General features: G+C 43.6%; 1 protein-coding gene across 2 annotated transcripts in view; it reads right to left on the reverse strand.

The window, feature by feature from the left end:
* The window catches only part of LOC142579537 (sorting nexin-17-like), a 37,920-nt gene that overhangs the window by 14,002 nt on the left and 4,639 nt on the right, over positions 1–19,279 (reverse strand). For both annotated transcript variants that reach the window (XM_075689864.1, XM_075689863.1), the window contains exons 4-9: positions 18,424–18,599; positions 17,065–17,152; positions 11,728–11,812; positions 8,842–9,004; positions 2,981–3,121; positions 381–443 (exon numbers count right to left, since the gene is read on the reverse strand). In XM_075689864.1, the coding sequence (XP_075545979.1) occupies positions 381–443; positions 2,981–3,121; positions 8,842–9,004; positions 11,728–11,812; positions 17,065–17,152; positions 18,424–18,599 (716 nt within the window). The remainder of the gene's footprint in view (positions 1–380; positions 444–2,980; positions 3,122–8,841; positions 9,005–11,727; positions 11,813–17,064; positions 17,153–18,423; positions 18,600–19,279) is intronic.

The following is a 19,279-nucleotide window of genomic DNA, read 5'->3' on the forward strand; positions in this document are numbered from 1 at the left end:
GCTTGCACAAGGAGGGGTCACACTATGCGTGAAATTGTAACAAAATATAGAGACGCCCAAAAAGAAATGGCTTATGGGGATGAATAGGAGTGAAGATTACATCATAAATGTTCATACACTACCTTCCTGCAGCAAGAAAATAAACAAAAAAATTAAAAAAACACTACTCTTTCATAATACTGGTCATCTCTTGCCAGATGTGCACTGCTGAGCAGTACATTACAGCTGTACACTGCTGCTAATGACATTTCTAAGCCCTTTCAAGGCACTGAGAACATACACATGACACTCTGATATTATATATATGTACTCGCCATTCTGAGAATACACAATGCTTAACTTTAACATGGAAAAGACAGTGATCCCATTTAGTGACTCACAGCTGTTGTGATCCTCCAGCATCGTATTCTTGTGACTCGAAAGCTGATTTCTTTGTACTGGTCCTAACGAAAAACAAAGAGAACGGGGTAGGGAAAATAAAGTAGCTTTTTTTTTTTCTTTTCTGCAACTGAAGCCCAAGATTGGACACTTTCGTCATGCTTTCCCCAATACAATCCTCTATTTTGCTTCTTTCTCACTGTATATCAATCAAATTGTAATATAAGAGTGGTATTTCTTAGCATTAAAACATTAACTTTTTTGCACGTACAGTTGTGTTAATAAATTTGGAGACTAAGCGAGCCCGTGGCTGTGTGCATGCGCGCGCCGTCTGGCGGCTCGATGCCTGCTGTCGAGAGTGTCACAGCGCGCATGCACTGTGACATCTATCCTATCTATCTGCGACATCCTATCTCGTTGACCTGCTTGCTTGACAGCTGCGCACCCGCGAGCGCGCCGTTCACAGGAATTTGCGGCCGCCACCGCCACTAGTGTTGTTCGCGAAGCAGCGGCGCGGCATCTTCGATCCCCTTGGTTCAATCTCGGCGCTGTTTTTGACGATCTCGACGCGCTCTGTTCAGTTGCTGCAACGTCACAAAGTGGCAGTATGCAAAATTTGTGAGAACGGGAGTGAGAGTGCAGCCAGTCAGCAGGCGGTGAACCATTCGTGCCATGCGAAGCCGCTCTCGTAGCGAGTGGATTACCGCTCTAACTTCACATCTCTAGTCGCATTCTGCTCCTAGCAGATGACGTGCTCGTAATCAAAATGATGGACAACAGCCTGTCGTCATCTTCACGTCATCAAAAACAACGACAACCTCCTCGGACGTTTGTCGTCCGGGGAGTTCACTGCTTGGCGACTGCCAACTCTCTGCCTCCCTTGTCAGAAATTTTACATGCTGCCACTTTGTGATGTTGCAGCAGCTGGACAGAATGCGAAACGAACAAAGATCTCTGATCGCGCCCTTGGTGGAAATGAACGCAAATTACGCTAATCGGCCAGCGCGCCAGTGCGCAGCGAGCAAGTACGCAGGGCAGCGAGATAGGATGGACATGCATGCGCACTGCGATACTCTCGACAGCAGGCACCGAGCCGCCAGACGCGTGCGCATGCACACGGTCACGGGCTTGCATGGTCTCCAAATTTATGAACACGACTGTACAAGATGCATTTACAAAATTCATTGACAATTACAGTACTCCCTAATGTGAACTTTGAGTGTAGCCGTTTAGGTCTTTTGAATTCGCAATATATTGAGGCAAGGAATTTGAATCTGAACAGCAGGGTCTTTCTCGGTGGCAACACTGAGCCTCTGCTCTGGCACCTCATTTAGCATTAGCGGCAGAGGAATCACTGCCACCGTTTGTGCTGCTCATTGTTCAGAAAGAAAGCATAAACACAGGAATGCGTGACTCACGTGGAGCGCTTTTTCAAGCGGCAGTGGTGCAGGCGAAGTAGCACATGTGCAGTAGATCCAAAGTCCACTTTGTTTCTACATGTTGTATCAATTAATGCGCGTGCCGCATGCCTTAGCAATGATGTTATCAGTAAGCAGGTGATGATGCATGCTGCTATGGCACCAACTATGACACCCTTTCACCATGCTCTCCTCCCCCACTTTCCTCCTCATGCTTCCGCTGTACCCTCCTCCTCTGTTTTCCTCCTTTCCTCCTCTGATTTCCTCCTTGCGCTCTCTCTGCTTTCGCTGCCTTTCATCCTCCGCTGTGCTCCGCGTTCACTTTCTTTTTTCATCCCCACGCTGAGGTCGACGCTTAATGCAAGAACGGGTGACTAAGAGCTGCACCCTAAAATGAACTTGTCATGCACCTCTACTCGAAAAAGCCGCACCAGGGCACGGACACACGAAATGAGGTGACTGGTGTAAGACATCTGTGAGAACACAGACATAGCCCCCTTTCTGCTGCCCCCAGTCACTGTGGCAAAGCAGCATGTGCTCGTTCTAAATCTGCAAAAAAAAAAAGGACAATATCTGTCCCTTCGGTGAAGAGGATGGACTTTACACTGAGTGAACAGGAAGTTAAATAAAAGAATGTCCAAGAGTGAAACATTCTCTGTCCGTACAGCTTTTAGTTGCCCCGTAAGCAAGCTCGACACCCAACCACTCACAAAAAAGTGAGCTGACAGGCATTCCTACTCTTCTACTATTGTTTACGAAGACGAAACCCTCCACTAAATTTCCTTTTGTTTATATCCCAAGCAATACTTTCTCATGTCTATGTCACCATTTTGTCTTAGTGGCACAACCCAAACGGCTGCAATTTAGTTGCACCGTTTGGTTGGGGTGCATTACAAATTGACCAAGTGTGGGGATAAATCCCGAGCTTGTTTTCTGTGCTAGCTGTGCACGCAGCGTAACCCATGGACCCTACATGACCATATTATCTTGAATAATGTGGCCACAGACATTTATGCAAGCACACACTGTGCAATGCATATCAGAATGAAAAGGATTATCGCTATTTGGAAGTAACATTATGCACACTTTCTCTCAATGTTCGAATTTGGCAGCGGACATAACAATGGCTTAGTAATATCATATCAATAAGTGAGATAAAAACCCTTAAACTAATGCCCACTTACCTGTGCTAAGGCAAGCCTGAAGTTGAGCTCTCTACCACCAGCACTAATGAGAACCCGAGTATCAGGCTGTGGATAGTCGCAAAAGCAGGGAGCAAATTGGAGATAGCCGTAATACTTGAGAGTCCGTGCCAGTTGCAGATACTACAGGAATAAAAAGGAATTCAGTAACACAGCCATAAATGCACGCCACATGTTCTCTGTAAAAAATTAATACCAATAAGTTGGAAGTACTAGCTTAATAATGAGCTTATATTCTGCACAACAGTACTCTGCCACACTTTTTATGGATTTGCAACCAACAATTCAATAACATAAAAGGTCTTACAGAAGTGGCAGACAAGACAGCCAAGAACCAGAATGAATGTACAGTATGGTTCAACCTTAAAGGGAACACCTAGCAGGTAAGAAAGCTAACTTAAACCCTTCTACTTTATTGAGAAACAATAATGGCTGGTTGGGATCCCCCAGCATCGTATCCTTGCGACACAAAAGCTGATTTATTTGTACTGGTCCTAAAGCAAAAGGAAGAAAAACAGGCGGGGAAAATAAGCTTGCTTTGTTCTCTCTCTTGAAACTGAGTCTGGTGAAAGGGCCCTTCACCAGGCCACATAGCAAATTTTGGTCGTACACTGGAAGTTGTTAAGTGTCCTTTAAGGAGTGTTCTACCGCAAGAATTTTTCAAGTTAGTTCATTAATACCAGAGAGAGAAATACTTGAAGTGCGGCAAACTCATAATTTCAGGAGGCGAGCATCACCGCCAACAACTTAGACACTTTCTCCACCTGCCCCCGTCTAGCCTCCGCAAGTGAAATTCCTTCTCAGAGTTCTCCCAGAGCCGGAGGATCATGTGATGGATAAGTCACTGGACCCGCCTTCGTTTTTTTTTTTCTCGCTCACCCATTTTTGCCAAGCGGCGCACTTCCGGTGGCAGTTTCGTGCGCAAGCTGTTGCATTTGTCTCGTTTTACGCAGTGCATAATTTTGCGTGCTCTGCACAAGTACACCTGATTAGCGGTATAAGTAGGTGCCACAGTCACGAGCAACAAGGCAGACGTAAGTGCATCAAAGAGCATGATAGTGCATTGGAACCCGACAGAAAATGGCAGATAGCTTCGTTTGCTGTGTGCACGACTTCACGACATGACAACTAGCAGATGAAATGGAAGTATGGTCCCTCTTGTTATCCCTCTTACTCTAGTAAAACAGACTCACAGACATCCGGTTTGTAGGTTTTATTATGTCTCTAAACTTTAAATTGTCTGTTGAAGCTACAGATTAAACAAATAACTGATGTTGCCTTGAATAATTCTCGAAGTCGCCTATCAGTGAAAGTGATGTCATAGCAGTGCAATTTATGCAAGCACACTTGTACGATTGGCACAGTGAAATTTCAGCTCTTAGTGCGGTGCGTAGCAGTCTAGTACTTTGTAGACGCAATCGTTAGCACACAATGTATACACTGTGCTTGTCAGCTCAAAATGACCAGACCTGGTGAAGGGCCCTTTGCAATGCTATGCACACAATTGTGTACATTCTACAAATACATTTACTATGGAGCATTTGCTGAAAAGTAGGCATTTTTGTTTAGTTTACCTGAATCTTGTGATTCCTCTCTGGCAATCTGCATGCTTACAGCACCACCTAACTAAAGATCCATTAATTATGCACCAAAACAAACAGCTTGGTCATGCCTATAGCAGCTTCAGCAGGTAAGTGCAAATAAAACTTTTCTCATTTTCTCAAGTGCCCTGTAATGTTTACAAGTTTGTCAAATAGGTAAACACATGGGCATGGACTGTACACATAACAAAGTATATTGCCTTGCTCCTAAGAGTGCTCTGGCAGCAGCGGAATTAGTGCAGGGTGATAAATATGTAGAAAGTGTGATAATGGGCGTGAAGTGACCCTGTCCACTTCTCACACATGCAATAACCAGCCGCGTGCGTTGTTTCCTCTCCTACTTTCCCCCGTTTTTTTTTTTTCAGAGCTCTTGTGTGTACCCTTTGCAACATTTTAGATGCAAAAGTCTCACAACGTGACAAAACACTGAGCGGAAATGAGATTGCTAGAGAACATTGCTTCCAATAACGTATGACATTTCGGTGAAAACGATGAAGAAGAGGTTGGCCAGAAAAGACTTATTCCCAGTGTTTTGCCCGCAAAGAAGAAAACAAGCTGCCGGATGCATTACTTCAAGAAATACATTCTTCAGACAACGTTCAGAGGAACTTTCAATAGAGAAGGAAACAATATTTTCCTCAGCCTAAGATGAAGTGCTGCAGCCTCACTGGCAGCAAGGTGACCCCCGTCTACTACTCAATACAACTATATTTGAAAAGTATGTACCCAAATCTGTTTTTTAATATATCACAGAGCAAACCTACACAGTATTAAAACACCCTGCTGAATTCGGGGTTGTCGTGGTCTCGGAGTCTGACGTCACACTGAGGGTCTCTTCTCCAGCCTATGCCACCGGTGCATCTCAAAACGGGTAACTGGCCTTCGCTAGTGGGGCGTCACATGGAGGCTAGGAGGACACATGCAGTTGTCCGAACGTTTACGATGAGAGTTGCCAACTTTTTTATGAGTACGTGGTAAGGAGGTTGGAGGAATAGAACGGGACAATTATTCACAAGGGGGAAAAAGGGCAAACTTATTTACAGGAAGAAGCATACTCGTACTGGCCGGAGCATGAAGCGCAGCACATGTAGCACGCACCTACAGGCTACATGTCAGAGCAGACTACATCGTTCTGGGAGAGCACACTCCACACACTGAGGATGTCTCTTAAACACCCTCTGTCTTCTCAAGATCACTCGCTAGAGAAATGGGTACTGTCCCAATCAATCAGCCTGGTGGTTACACAGCCTCCGAGGAGAAGAACATTGACACAAAGGCATTGTGCCGCCCCCCCAAACTGATCCTGGCAAGGGGGAAGCAAGCATACCAGACCAGAGGTTTCACTGATGACCGGGGATAGGTCAAAGACACAAGCTTGCCAGAAGGTAAAACTTCTCCAGGTCCTGCCATCCTTTGCTGAAGTTCTGGGAAAATCTCCATCGTCTTGTTCACACAATGACCTCTAATTTGCTGTCACTGCCAGCATCTCAGTGTCCACATTCACTCGGTGGAATGTTGTTTGACGTTAGTACCACAATGGCCCCTGCCTACGCTCTTCGGCAAATAAGCCAAACATAACAACCTCTAAACATCAGCAAATCTTAAGAGGGAAGCTCTTTATTGTATATCAAAGATTGCCCAGAAGGAGGAAGGACAAACCTCCTAAACTTGGTGCATTTTCGACTACAGGTTGCAGTGACACTGATTACATCTGTGCCAAGCGCAAGGAAGCATGGAAAATTAACGCATGAAATTCAAGACCTGCACCTGAACTCCCCCAGGAAAAAACATGTTGAACGACCAAACGCAGATGCCCAGTAAGATGCCGTTGAGCACTGGCCTGAAGCTCGGGACGAAGCAAGTAGATTTGTCCAGATGGAATTGTGAGGGTCGCTCGAGAATATTTTACATGAAGTGCCAGATACCACTGAGTCACACCAAGAAGCGGAGTCACTTCTTACCATTTCACAATCAAATCCCTATGCTAATTTCATGACCACTGATCACTTTGCATGCAATTGTGTAAACTCCTGCAAAAAACAAACCATTTTTGTTTTTATTCACAACCTTGTCATTTGGTCTTATACCCTTGACACATGGGCAAAACTGAAGTCCTTTGCAGTAACCCCTTTTGTTACTCTGAAGGACCTTTTGCAGAAAGGAGTTGCGCTGATGACACACAGCACTGCACTAAGTTTCTTAGGTGGTTCCTCAGATGAACGCCGCAAGAAAAAAGCGTTGGTTGTTAAAGCAGCAAGAGAGAAAACGTTATTAAAAAACTGCGTATTTGGATTACATTTAGCTACTGTAGAACCCAAAAGCTTTTTTTTTTCATTGTTGATGGCCTATAATGTGCATATTAGTTGATTTTATTCGCGTTTTTGCGCTCTTAGCAGCAATTTAAATTGGTCTAGCAACTATGTACAGTCGGTGTTTTGCTATGCTGCAGTGTACTAGAATAGCTGTGCATGCTGTATTTATTCTGGTGCTGGCCACGTTTCTGTCGTCCTTTTTCACGTGTTTTTGTACCTTCCTTCGTGTGTGCATGTGTAACGCGTTTTATTGAATGTGTTATTCGTACAATTGTGATCACGTGACAGCACTGCGCATTTGCATCATGGTTCAGCGAAACGCTAGTGATGAAGCAAGAGTTGAGGTCGCTCTGACACTTGTCGCTCTCTGATCTCTTGAAGATGAGATAAACACAGCCAAGGCGAAAGCGGAAAACATCAAACGTCCACTCATTATGAGTATGCTTCATGTTGACTGCTTCGGCAGTGTCCCCTCAAGTTGCCAACCGCGGCAGGTGCGCCTACATGCACAACGAACGATGGTTTCACGATGTTAACACACCAAAGACGACGCAGGAAATGACACTGCCCGAATTCAACATGGCACTAACGACGTAATGCGAGCGTTTGAGAGGATAGCTAGAGTAAATCTTCACTGTTTGACAAATTGCATTACTCCACAAAGGTAAAAAAGATACTTATGGGGCACCGTAGCTGTGTGGTAGGTTTCCTTCTACTGACGAGTTGTGTACACTGTGTGATAGAGTAACTCCTTCTCCGCTCGAAAAGTAGATGTGCGATCTCCTTTCCTGCAAAGGAACTTTGCCTTAAGGGAGAAACTCCTTTATCATGTGTCACTGCGCTTGAACGCCTTTCCAGTAGATGTCCCCTTACCTAAAGGACTTTAGAGTGCCCGTGTGTCAGGGGTATCACCTGGTCACGTACAGGACATTTAGTTTTTTTCGTGGAAAATGCCAAATGTTGAAAAAGGTTAACATAGGCATTAAAGAGTAGTCTGCAAGCCTTCATGTCGCAAACTAGCTGTTATCAGTACCCAAATATAATAAATGGGCGTTCCCTTTAACAGAGAACCGCACTGTACTTCTTCCATTGCTCAGAACCCACTCCTCTGCTCTTTGGAGCACCAACAGCTAGCTCTCTTGGGTTCACACATAGTATGAATCCTCGCATGGACACATGAGACAGGGTGCAGCGTTAAGAGTGGAGGTTTTGGGCCCGTGTGAGCGTATACACTGTTTATAGTTTGCACAGTCTTAACAAGCCAACTATATTACAATCTAGATTTGCTACATGCAGAAGCAGGACCTTTGCAATGCAATCTGTGAGTTATGAAACTTTTAACTGGCAGGCCTTCTCGCATAGCTATGAATTTGCTTCACCATCTGCGAGGTGTTTTGCTACTTCTGAAATAGCCTGGCTTCCCAGCTCATGGTTTCGCATATTTGCAAAGTGCTGGACTTTCCAAATATTATGAATGTCAGTGACCTGTACTAAAGCTTCTCGCAGCACTGCAGCAGTCATAATCAGTGCTTTTATCAGGGTTCTGCATAAAGTGTTGACACCAGCCGGCGACAGCAAGCACAAAGCTCATGGAAACCCCACACCAGGCTATCAATGTCCAACTTCATATGCATTGCATGAGGTATCATAATTTTTTCCCTCACAATGAAAATAAGGCCTGTCCTTTATAAAGTTCAGGTGCAGCCTCATAACACATAACCAACCAGATGCCAGTAATGGTGATGAACTTACCCATCGTGCTACAGACAACACTGGCATCGTGTGTATAACTAAAAAGTTGCACTGCCATGGTAAAAAAAAAATCTTGCAGTGCAGATGTTTCTTTTACCATGCCAGTGCGGAGAATTGACTTCAGTGTTAGCAGAAGTTCTGAAGAATTGCACTGGATGCGTTAAAAAAGCAAGCAGACCTCCTTTTTGGAGCCCTTGGCTTGAAGGGTGGCTAGCTGTCGCTGTGTGTCTTTGGGCACAACCACCCAGCCACGTTCCACGTCACTTAACGTCTGCACGTAGGCTAGGTTCAGAGCTACACGGTCATCCATCAGTGCATTGTCCCAACCGCTGTCCCAGTAGCTGTTGTTCCAGGAAAATAAGAAGGATTTGTCATTATTGCATGAACTAGTAGAAAGGTAAGAACAAGCTTGAACTTCTGTGGACAAAAAAGTTACAGGGTCTCTTAAGATCTCTTTTAAGAGGTGAACGGCGAAAGCCTACTCTACCTCCTCTTATCGTTCACCTCTTTCTCGTTGCCTCTTCTCTTTCTTTTAGTCATTACTGCTCACTACTAAGCTTTTTAGTCATTTGTAATCAATTGTGGTCATTACAAGCCATTGTTAGACTTGTTGGTCATATCATAGTCATTAGTATTCATTACAAGTCATTTAAGTCATTACTAAGCATCTTTAGTCATTTCTAATCAATTGTAGTTGTCACAAGTTGCCGTTAGACATATTGGTCATTTCATAGTCATTACTAGTAATTACAAGTCATTTCAGTCATTATTAGTCATTACTGCTCACTAGTAAGCATTTTATTCATTTGTAATCGATTGTAGTCATTACAAGCTGTCGTTTGACATACTGATCATTTCGTAGTCATTAGAAGTCATTGCAAGTCATTAGTAGTCATTGCTACTAACTAGCAGATATTTCTAGTCATTTCTAATCAATTGTGGTCATTACAAGCCACCGTTAGACATATTGGTCATTTCGGAGTCATTAGTAGTAATTACAAGTCATTAGTAGTCATTATTAGTCACTGCTAGTCATTATTAACCTCTACCAATCCCTACTATAACGTCATCATTCACGAACTGTCACTATTGATCATTTTTCATTCTTTAATCTGTCTTTAATCTGTCTTCATATGTCATGATGATGCTTCGGCGGACACTCTGGCGGTCAGGTCTGCTGACACAAACTTCACCATGAGTCTAGAAAGGCTTTCGCCTTAAAAGAATTGAAGCAAGTCAGTGCTAACATGTTAACATAAATACTACAGTGACCAGCACTAAGTTCAAGAAACTCATCCTCCAAATGTGTCATGAAATATGCTTTTTTGTTTTGTCTCACAGTGCATCAGAAAACGCTTCCTGGGGAGATTGTAGGTGGGATGCCAATGCATTGCGACGCACTTTTATGTATGGATGTCCCAATACTGGTGCTTCTCTTTGGATTTCTGCTAAATAGACCGGACTTCAGCACTGCTCAGTTTCAATTCCACAAATGATACTGCATGCTAAGTAATTAAAAAGTGATTTGTGGACTTGTTTAACTAGCTATATGATAACTGATCTTTATTGTGCAAGCCATGGCCGCCTTATAAACTGATCCAGTTGAAGTGGCAGAATTCCTCTCGTGACAAATGAAGGATTATTTAAAAACCTGTACTCCCTAAGAAAATAAAAAAAAGGAAGAACTGAGGTTCCGAGGTTTGGCTATTGAAATTTAAGGTAAAAGAAAACAGACCAATAAGTTGATTAATTGATTGAATTTAGCATCCAACATCCACACACAGGCTATGATAAATGCTATAATGCAGGACTCTGGATGGATCCCGACCAGCTGCAGTTCTTTAATGCGCACATACAGGGTGTTTCACTTAACTTGTGCCAAGGATATTAAAAAAGTGGCTAGCCGCAGCTGAGTGAAACCAACGGCATACGGTTTGCTGTCATGTGGCACTCCTTAGATTATGTTTTATATTCCATTTAATTAGTTATTTAACTAAGATGAATTATGCCAAAATTTTTAATCACTTTAAGGCCAAGTGCGTTTCGTGGCGTTGTAGAGAGGGTTCAGAAACGACCAATCTAATTTTTTGTGGCAATATATACGCTGCGTGGTGATTTTTTTTTAGCATATAAAAATAGCCCACAAAATATAAAATAAAACCACATGACTGTGCTCATGCACTATCATATTGCAGCGCTCTCAACCGGGGTTCGTACGCGCGGACCATGGTGAAGTGAGTGGCCGAGGCTCCAGGCATCGGCTTTACAGTGCTCAGCATCTTTTACTGTGGCGCACGGAAAGGAAGCATCGTTGTCCTTGATAAGCGATAGGTTCGACGCACAGTTGAGAGCGCTGCAATACGATAGCACGCAAGTGCAGTTACATGGTTTTATTTCGTATTTTGTGGGCTTTCTTCAAACGCTGAAAAATATCACCACACAGCATGTACGCTGCCACAAAATATTGTATTGATTGTTTCTGAACTCCCTCTACAATACAATGACACACACTTGGCCTTAAAGTGAATGTTAAAATTTTGCATAATTCATCTTAGTTAATCAACTAATTAAGCAGAATATAAGAAATCTCTAAGAAGTGCCAAATGATGGCAAACAACATGCTGTTGGTTTCATTCAACTGTGGCTAACCACTATTTTTTATTCTTGGCACAAGTTACGTGAAACACCTTGTATATCTAAGTATACCAACATTTTTTAATTCCATCAATGTCAAAACACAGATGTCGCAGCTGGGAATAAAACCCACCACCTCTCACTTGTACCAGAACGACATACAAAAGCAGCAGTGATGAAAGCACTTTTGTTCTTCACTGCAAAGAGGCCAAGCCAACTACAAAACACAAAGTGCAAATTACATTTACCATGCATGCAGAATGTGACGTACAGGGCAGACATGTGCCAAGTGCTCTACAACACTATCGTCCTTTCAAATGCTTGAGTAAAACATAAAAATTATCCATTATAAGTTGCATTCAGTAATTTTGAACTACACTTAATTTTATTCAAAGCTTAAACAAAGCTGGAAAATGCTTTGCTGGCATACCTTTTCCTGATAACAATACAGTGACCTGGACCAGCTGATGTTTGGGAGAGGTAAGGGGCCTCAAAGTTTTCTAGCCGTTTCTGAACTGGAAAAGCAAAGAGGTAAGAAAATTATAAAGAGTACTTCAGGAAGTACATGCATAACTTGTCAACTTCTCTTGCTTCAAGGACGTTGAAAGTTTTAAGAGTCCAGGCAAACACTAGACAATTTGGGAAAACTCAGTTTTATAAGTGCTTTGCTTTTTTCTATTTTCCCCATAGCAAAATAGTTCCCATTTATGTAGGCATCTATATATGAAATAAAATGTGTTATCATCGTAAAAACTGATAAAATTATAACTAACATTTGGAGCCCCGTATCGGCTAATTGTCACAATATTGGTGAAAAAAACAGTGAGGTAAACACAAATATAATGGCACAGTGAGCATGAATAAATGTTGAGCATATTGCCTTATATACAATGTAGCGTTTCTCGTGATTTGTAGACAGTGCGCGATAAGCCTAACAGTTGACGTGCTGATTGCCACTTTTATTACGATAGCCATTATATAGACACTCCAGGCACATTTCTGCCGTCTCTGTGGGCGTCACCGTGATGTTCCGTACAAAGGCCAAGGGCGATAACATTGATGCCGCGTGCCATATGCTGTATGTGCAAGTGAAAGCGTGCGAGGGTGAGCGGACGATGGCAGTTCAATCTCGCGTGAACAAGGGAGAAAAGCGGGGAGGAAACACACCATCTTTCGTCACGCATAGCACACTGGGGGGAAGGGGTTCTACTCCAGTAGCTGCCGCATATGGCGTGGGCCCTATCTTGAAAGTGATCTGCGATGAGTACAGAACCTAGGTGTGCCAGGGACACATAGCTTCATGTGCCCTGTGTTCTCGCCACTTAGTTTGTGTTGAAGCGAGAGACAGCATGAAGCTAAATTCATTCTCTGTTGCTGCCGCTCCTCCTCATACCAGTATTTTCCCAGCGAGTGTCAGCACTCACCAGCGAGTGTCAGCACTCATCGAGCAAGATGTGTTAATGTTTGCCTGTGCACACGTGACACCATGCTTATTTATTTAATTAGTAAGCAAATGATTACAATTTTGCACAGCCGACAGAGCTACTATTCTTACTTCATATAGGTGTCTACTAACTTGATAAAGTCGAACCCGGATATATCGAATTTGACGGGGATCGGAAAATAGTTCGATATAGCGAAAATTCGATGTGCAGATATAGGCCAAAAAAGCACTCGCGATCATGAAAAATTGTGGCTTACCAATTGGAACAGCCGCGAATCACATAGCATGTGCACACAATATGAAAGCGCTTTATTTCACGGAAAAAAATCACTAATTTTGGGCTGCTTTTTCCTCTGGGAAATGAATTTGAATACACTAGTCTCCATCTTCTCGAGACTGTCCAGGTGCGAGAGCCCAGTGCCTTCCATTTCGCCACAACCGTGACGAATCAGGCTGAACGCTGACGCCAGTTCAGTGGCTGTGCACGGACGCGTTTCTTCAAAAACACAGTTGCCCTCGTCATCGCTGGAATCACCGTCTTGAACGCCAGCTATTCCGGCCACAATGTCCTCATCAGCAAGGTCGGCTACCGCTTTAACTTCGCTGTCAGCGTTAATGAAGTCATCAACAGTAACTTAGGATGGGACGGCGCCGGGAAAATTGGACAAGTCACGAAACGTGTCGTCCAAGCACTCATCGTCATCTAAAGCTTCCGGACATTCATCTCCGGCCACTTCAAGACCTGCCTTGCCGAAACAGTTGGCTACTGTGGCCTGCTTCACGTTGCCCTAAGCGCCAGTAATCATCTGGATCGCGCCGAGCAGGTTAATCTTGAGATCTGTTCCTATGCGGAGGTTTTCAAGGAGCCGTTGAATAAGTCGCTTCCAATAGCCTACCTTGAATGCCTTTATGATACCCTGGTCGAGGGGCTGCAGTCTCGCTGTGGTGTTCGGCTGGAGAAACTTCAGTTCGATGTGCTGCAGCTTGCAAGTCGTTTGATGGGCCAAACAGTTGTCTACCAGAAGGCAAACTCGGAGGCCCGACTTGCCCAACTCAGCGTCCCAAGCCTGCAGCCATTCAACAAAAAGTTGATGTGTCATCCAGGCCTCTCTATTACAGCCGTAGCGGATGACGGGAAGCTGTTTACAGTTCTTGAAGCAGCGCGGTGACTTGCTCTTCCCGATCACGAATGGCCGTAGCTAGCACGAGCCGTCCATGTTGGCTGCAAGCAGTACCGACACACGCACTTTGCTCATTTTACCGCCGTGACATGAGGTTCCACGAAAAGCGAGAGTCTTATTCGGCAACATTTGCCAAAAGAGACCAGTTTCGTCTGCATTGAAGATTTCTGCAGGCGAAAACTTCGCAGTGATCTTCGGCCACTCCTCAGAAAGCCACTGCTGCATCTCCTGGCTGCTGACAGCCCCACTTTAGTCTGAAATGGCCTTTCCTACAATGCCGTGACGGTTTTTAAACCGTTGCAGCCATCCAGTGCCACTGCAAAAGTTCTCTTCGCCAAAAGCCGTAGCAAACCATTTGGCCTTTTAGATTAACATCAGGCCATCCACGGGAATATTTTTCGCTCGGATTTCAAGAAACCACGTATAGAGTGGCTTCTCCACTTTGTCAAAAGCAGCAGGGCGCACACGACACGCTCCCGAGCGACTTTCCTCACCTGCTTTAAGCTTGATGTCCGGCTCGTTTTTTAACAGCATACTTAAAGTACACCACGGAATGCCGAATGCGTCTGCCACGGAGGACTTTTCTCCGTTCTCGACACGCCGGATTACCTCAAACTTTCTTGCAAAGTCCAGATTCTTTCTCTTTTTTATGTCCGCGGATGCCATAGCTCACCAGATGACCGCAATCATACATGCTACACACGGCATGTTGAAACACAGGTACACACAAGAAAATGCGCGATGCGCAGATGGAGCAGTCCGAGCGAAGCCTGTTCATAGAATAAAGAACCAACGTTCGACCGACAGTCAGCGCGGCTGCAAAGGAACGGCAAAGGGAAACGAAAGAAGAGAGCGGGGAAAAAGATCGGCGGATATATGCCATCGAAGGTGCTGTGGGTGCAATTAACGCTTCGCTATGCTTCGTTTTTTGAGCCCTCTCTGGCAGCGACCGTACCGACCCCTCACTCTCTCTTCCTTTCCCCAGGAAGCGTGGCTTGGAAACATCACCGCGTCTCAATGCTGCACACTCTCTTCGTTGAGCTCCAATGGCCTTGCCAAATGCACACGCCGGCGGTACAGGAGGAGCGAGAGCTCGCGCCGGTGGGGCGCAAGAAAGGGGGAAAGGCTCTGCGTCTCAGTCACTAGGCGACGGCCGCGCATGTGCAGAGAAGCCTGCTGACTGACTGCAGAAATGTTTTCCCCTGAGGACCGGACATGAATGTCTTTGGGAAAAGCGCACCTTCCAGGGGCGCGGCGCGGCACTCGATATATCGAATGTCAGACGAAAATGGAATTTGATATACTACGCAATTGTCCTATACTTTTACATAGTATTTTCAAGGGGGTAATTTGTGTGTTCAATATAGCCAACAATTCAAAATATGCGGGTTCGGTAAATCCGGGTTCGACTGTATCGCAATCGATGCTTTGCCTTTCAGATGAAACTGCGACTTTTTCTGGATAGATTACTGATGCCGAGTTCTAGTCAATTTGATGCCTTTTTGACAGCATGTCACAAACACGGTGCCTTTTCACAATGCAATTTTCTCACTGCTTCGTGCATAATTTGAGGTTCTCAGGCTTGCCAATGGTAGTTCCACAGTCGTTACACAGCTTCTTATGAACCACACCAGATGGAACTTCATGTGTACAGGCTACATACTAGGGACATGCACAAGGTGCAGAATGCCAAAGTTAGGCTTTTATTCACTTGTTTCTGTGGTGAGCACGCACACTAGGTTAAGTATATTTCTGCCTCACCAAATGAGTTTTTCACATACAGGGATGTTAATGCCCAAAGTTATTTTGTGGCAATTTTTTTAGCAGATGAAATTTCATCCAGTAGCAGATCGGAGCAGATAAATTCCGATTTTACAGCAGTCTGTAACACAGATATATTATTATTTCAGCCGTCTGAAGAATACAAGTTTTAATGTAGAGCAATATTATAACTAAGCGGGGTAACAGTCAAAAGCCTTTACTTTCTGCAGCATTAAATAAGTGTTCAAGAGATGCCTAAAGGTGTTTCTCCTACTACTTTTATATTAAGTGCTGGTGAAGTGATTGGAGGTGTTTTCCAAAAGAAGTTGTGAAGACATTACAGTTAGTGAACCCACCAGTAGTCTATTCAAAGATATTTCTAAGTAATGTAGCAATGCCAACTAGCTCAAACCAGGATTATGCATGCGGCTGATTTTGCTTTGCCACTCACTAGAGGAACCCAGACGTCTGGCGTCCACATTGAGTGATTGAGTGTAAGCCCACTCAATAAGCTAAAGGGAGCGACATTTCTCTTCTCTTGGCCTCCTCTTTTCTGAATCCCCTCGCCACATGCACCTTCCCTTGCCACTCACCCTCTCAGTTCAAGCTTTTTGATCACGGCGATCATACTGGGCAGCAATGCAAGTGACGTGATACTATGATTCACGATCATGGGGCTGCGCACCGTGATAAGGAGCAACTGGCATGGCAGCGGCACGAGTCAAAACAAAATGCAACAAAACACAAGGAAAAAGACGTGGCCAACAGCATGAGTTGCCACGGAAAAGGCACCAACACAACCATGTGATTCCGTTTCAACAACAGTTAGGTGCAGATTAGCTCCAGGCCTCCTATGTCTGGAGTTTTATTCATTGGGACTTAATTGGGCGTGGCTGCTCGCGTCCACTGGCAGCCAGAATACAAAAGTTACTTTTACATGCCCTCAGAGATCAACTATGCAATGCCTTGCGCTGCATCGGTGATCTTTCACTGACACCTGCCAAAGCTGCTCTGGCACAGCTTGGCACAATTTCGGTTATTTTTCCACTTCTGGCGTAATTTGGCGCACCTATCTGCTTGAATATCAAAATGGCACAATTGGGGCAATATTCCGAACCCTGCTCATACTCTAGGCAACAAAGAGTTTTTAATCACATTGAATCTTGCTTTCTTTACTTTCACATCAGCTTTATCCAACAAAGAGTTTTTAATCGCATTGAATCTTGCTTTCTTTACTTTCACATCAGCTTTATCAATATAATCGCTCAAGCTGATAAAGCCTTATGTAACAGCTTGTCTTCCTGCATGTGATCTTGTTATGAAAAATGATAAAAGTATTAAAACACACAATGTCTTGAACATAGTTTAAGTTGAAACTCACTGATTATGTCCGCATCTGTCCTTTTTACTAAAAACAAAGCAAAGTAGCATATGAGGTCTGGAGGCAATCCAATCTCCCTTGCTACTGCCTGCAATGAGAACACAAAGAGTGATAAGAGCCTGTAACCGAGGAAGCAGATTTAAATGATGACAAGTAAGCTACCATGATCAAATTTTTTCAAGTTTCCTCTTGCTTCAGGCAAGACAATTATAACCTGATATCTGCAGACACTAGTTATAGACTGTACAGAAAAATTTAGGAAGCAAGTGAATAGTGCAATCTGAGCTAAAACATCTGTCCCACTTCAATTATATCTTGGCAATCCATTTGTAAAGAAAGAAAAAAAGAAAGAGAGCAATACAAACAAAACATTTTTTTAAACCCTTTTGTAGAACAGCCTATATTTATTACAAAACTCAGCTTTTTCTGTGAGGTATGAATAAATGAGGTGCTTTGAAATAGTTTACAACAAATTTCACTTTGCTATGCCAAGCTGTTTATTTTTTAAAAGTGGAATGTATTTGTCACACTGACACTGAATGTTTTTTTAAAGAGTAGGACGCATATGTCCATTGACCCTCTAGGGTCCGAATGCAAAATATTTTTGACCACTTCCCCCTCGCGACCCAAACCTCTAAAAGATATTTTTCTCATATAAGCAAATGAAATTGAAGGCAGCGTTGCCAATTCATCTTTCGTTTTAGCATCTTTTCTGGCTCATCAAAAGTCTTCTTTCATGGCAAGAATGAGTTCTTTGTTATTGCACAAAGGTGATTAATTAATACAGCATAGCCCAAGTTGTTTACCTATTTGGTGTTCCTTTAAAATTTCTTTTTGGTCCCATTCGTAGTGGCTTGGTGTTGCCCTGTGAGGATCACTTTGACTGTGACAATGTAGTGCTTCCAATATTGAATATAGAAATAAATTTTGAAGTTAACAGCAATATTAGGTTACAATTCCTTATTTCTACTGTTAGTGCTCTGTGACTTCACGAGTGCTGTGGAAACGTTTAGATGACCTCAGTCCAGGTACCTGAACGAAATATGAAGGCTATGTGAAGTAGATGCAATCGACCGCAAACGTTTGTGGGGCACTGGTTCCACAAGAAATGTAAATTTCGGCTCTGTTTAGAAATGGCACTTATAATTTTATGGATCACAGCGGTGGTCGCAAAAGCTACTTTAGATTAAAACTTTTAATTCAAGGCTATGTGCCCTGGTTTCACTGAAATTCAGCTCTTCGCAACTCTTATGTATGGTACAATTTTGCAATTGACTGTACTCTTGCAACGCAGCCTAAGCATATACATGCATGCCCATACACCCGTTTCAGTCACTGCTGTAAGATGAGACAACTTACATCCATAACCACGTCAGTGGGGTCTGTGGAGAGCACAGAGACGGTGACCTTTTGCCAATTCATTAGAAACACGTCAAAGTCAACCTCCTTGGGAGGGGCACCCATGGTCTCCTGCTGAGCAGACAGCAGGAAGCCCGTGAAAGCCTCGTCGGATGAGACACGAGCATCTTGGCTAGCTGCAGAGACAATACAGCCATGAGCAGGTACTTCTGCTGTTGGCTAAGGGTCATCCATCACTACTTATAACGAGTTTTCTTGGCTCACACAAACAAGCAATGAAGGCAGGCATTCAGTATATGCTATTACTTGTTGAGGAGTTCAACTTCCACTGCGGCTAATGGCAATATAAATAGCATAAATAAATGTCTTGAAGAAATTGTTAACTCAAACCTAAACTAAAATGACACATAACATGCAAATGCAAGAGAGCAAAAGGTCAGTAAGCATGATTTCTCATCAAGCTCACCAGACACTAAGACATTCTTCTGTAGCTAAAGATTAGTAGTAAAAGTGCCATTTGTTCCAAGAAGTTCCAGATCCCTCCCCCCCCCCATATGATTACGTGCATTTATTACATGCTCCTAATAATTAATAGCTTTTTTTTTTCAACATAAGAATTGCTGTCAGAAAACCATAGTGGCTACATGTATACACATTCCTTGTATAAATACGTTAAACAAGACAATATGCAAAGAGAAAGCTACATGTTATACCTTCACTCTTTGTAGTCATGAGCATTAACCCACTTAGCTGTCGTTCCAGTCGGGAACTATTTTGCGAGTTTAAGGTGCTTTGAAGAAATAGTATTTGCGTGAACAATCATGCAGTCGTTTATTTGTGAAAACTTTCTAGGCTA

Source organism: Dermacentor variabilis, chromosome 4 (genome assembly GCF_050947875.1).
Source record: "Dermacentor variabilis isolate Ectoservices chromosome 4, ASM5094787v1, whole genome shotgun sequence".
Lineage (NCBI taxonomy): Eukaryota > Metazoa > Arthropoda > Arachnida > Ixodida > Ixodidae > Dermacentor > Dermacentor variabilis.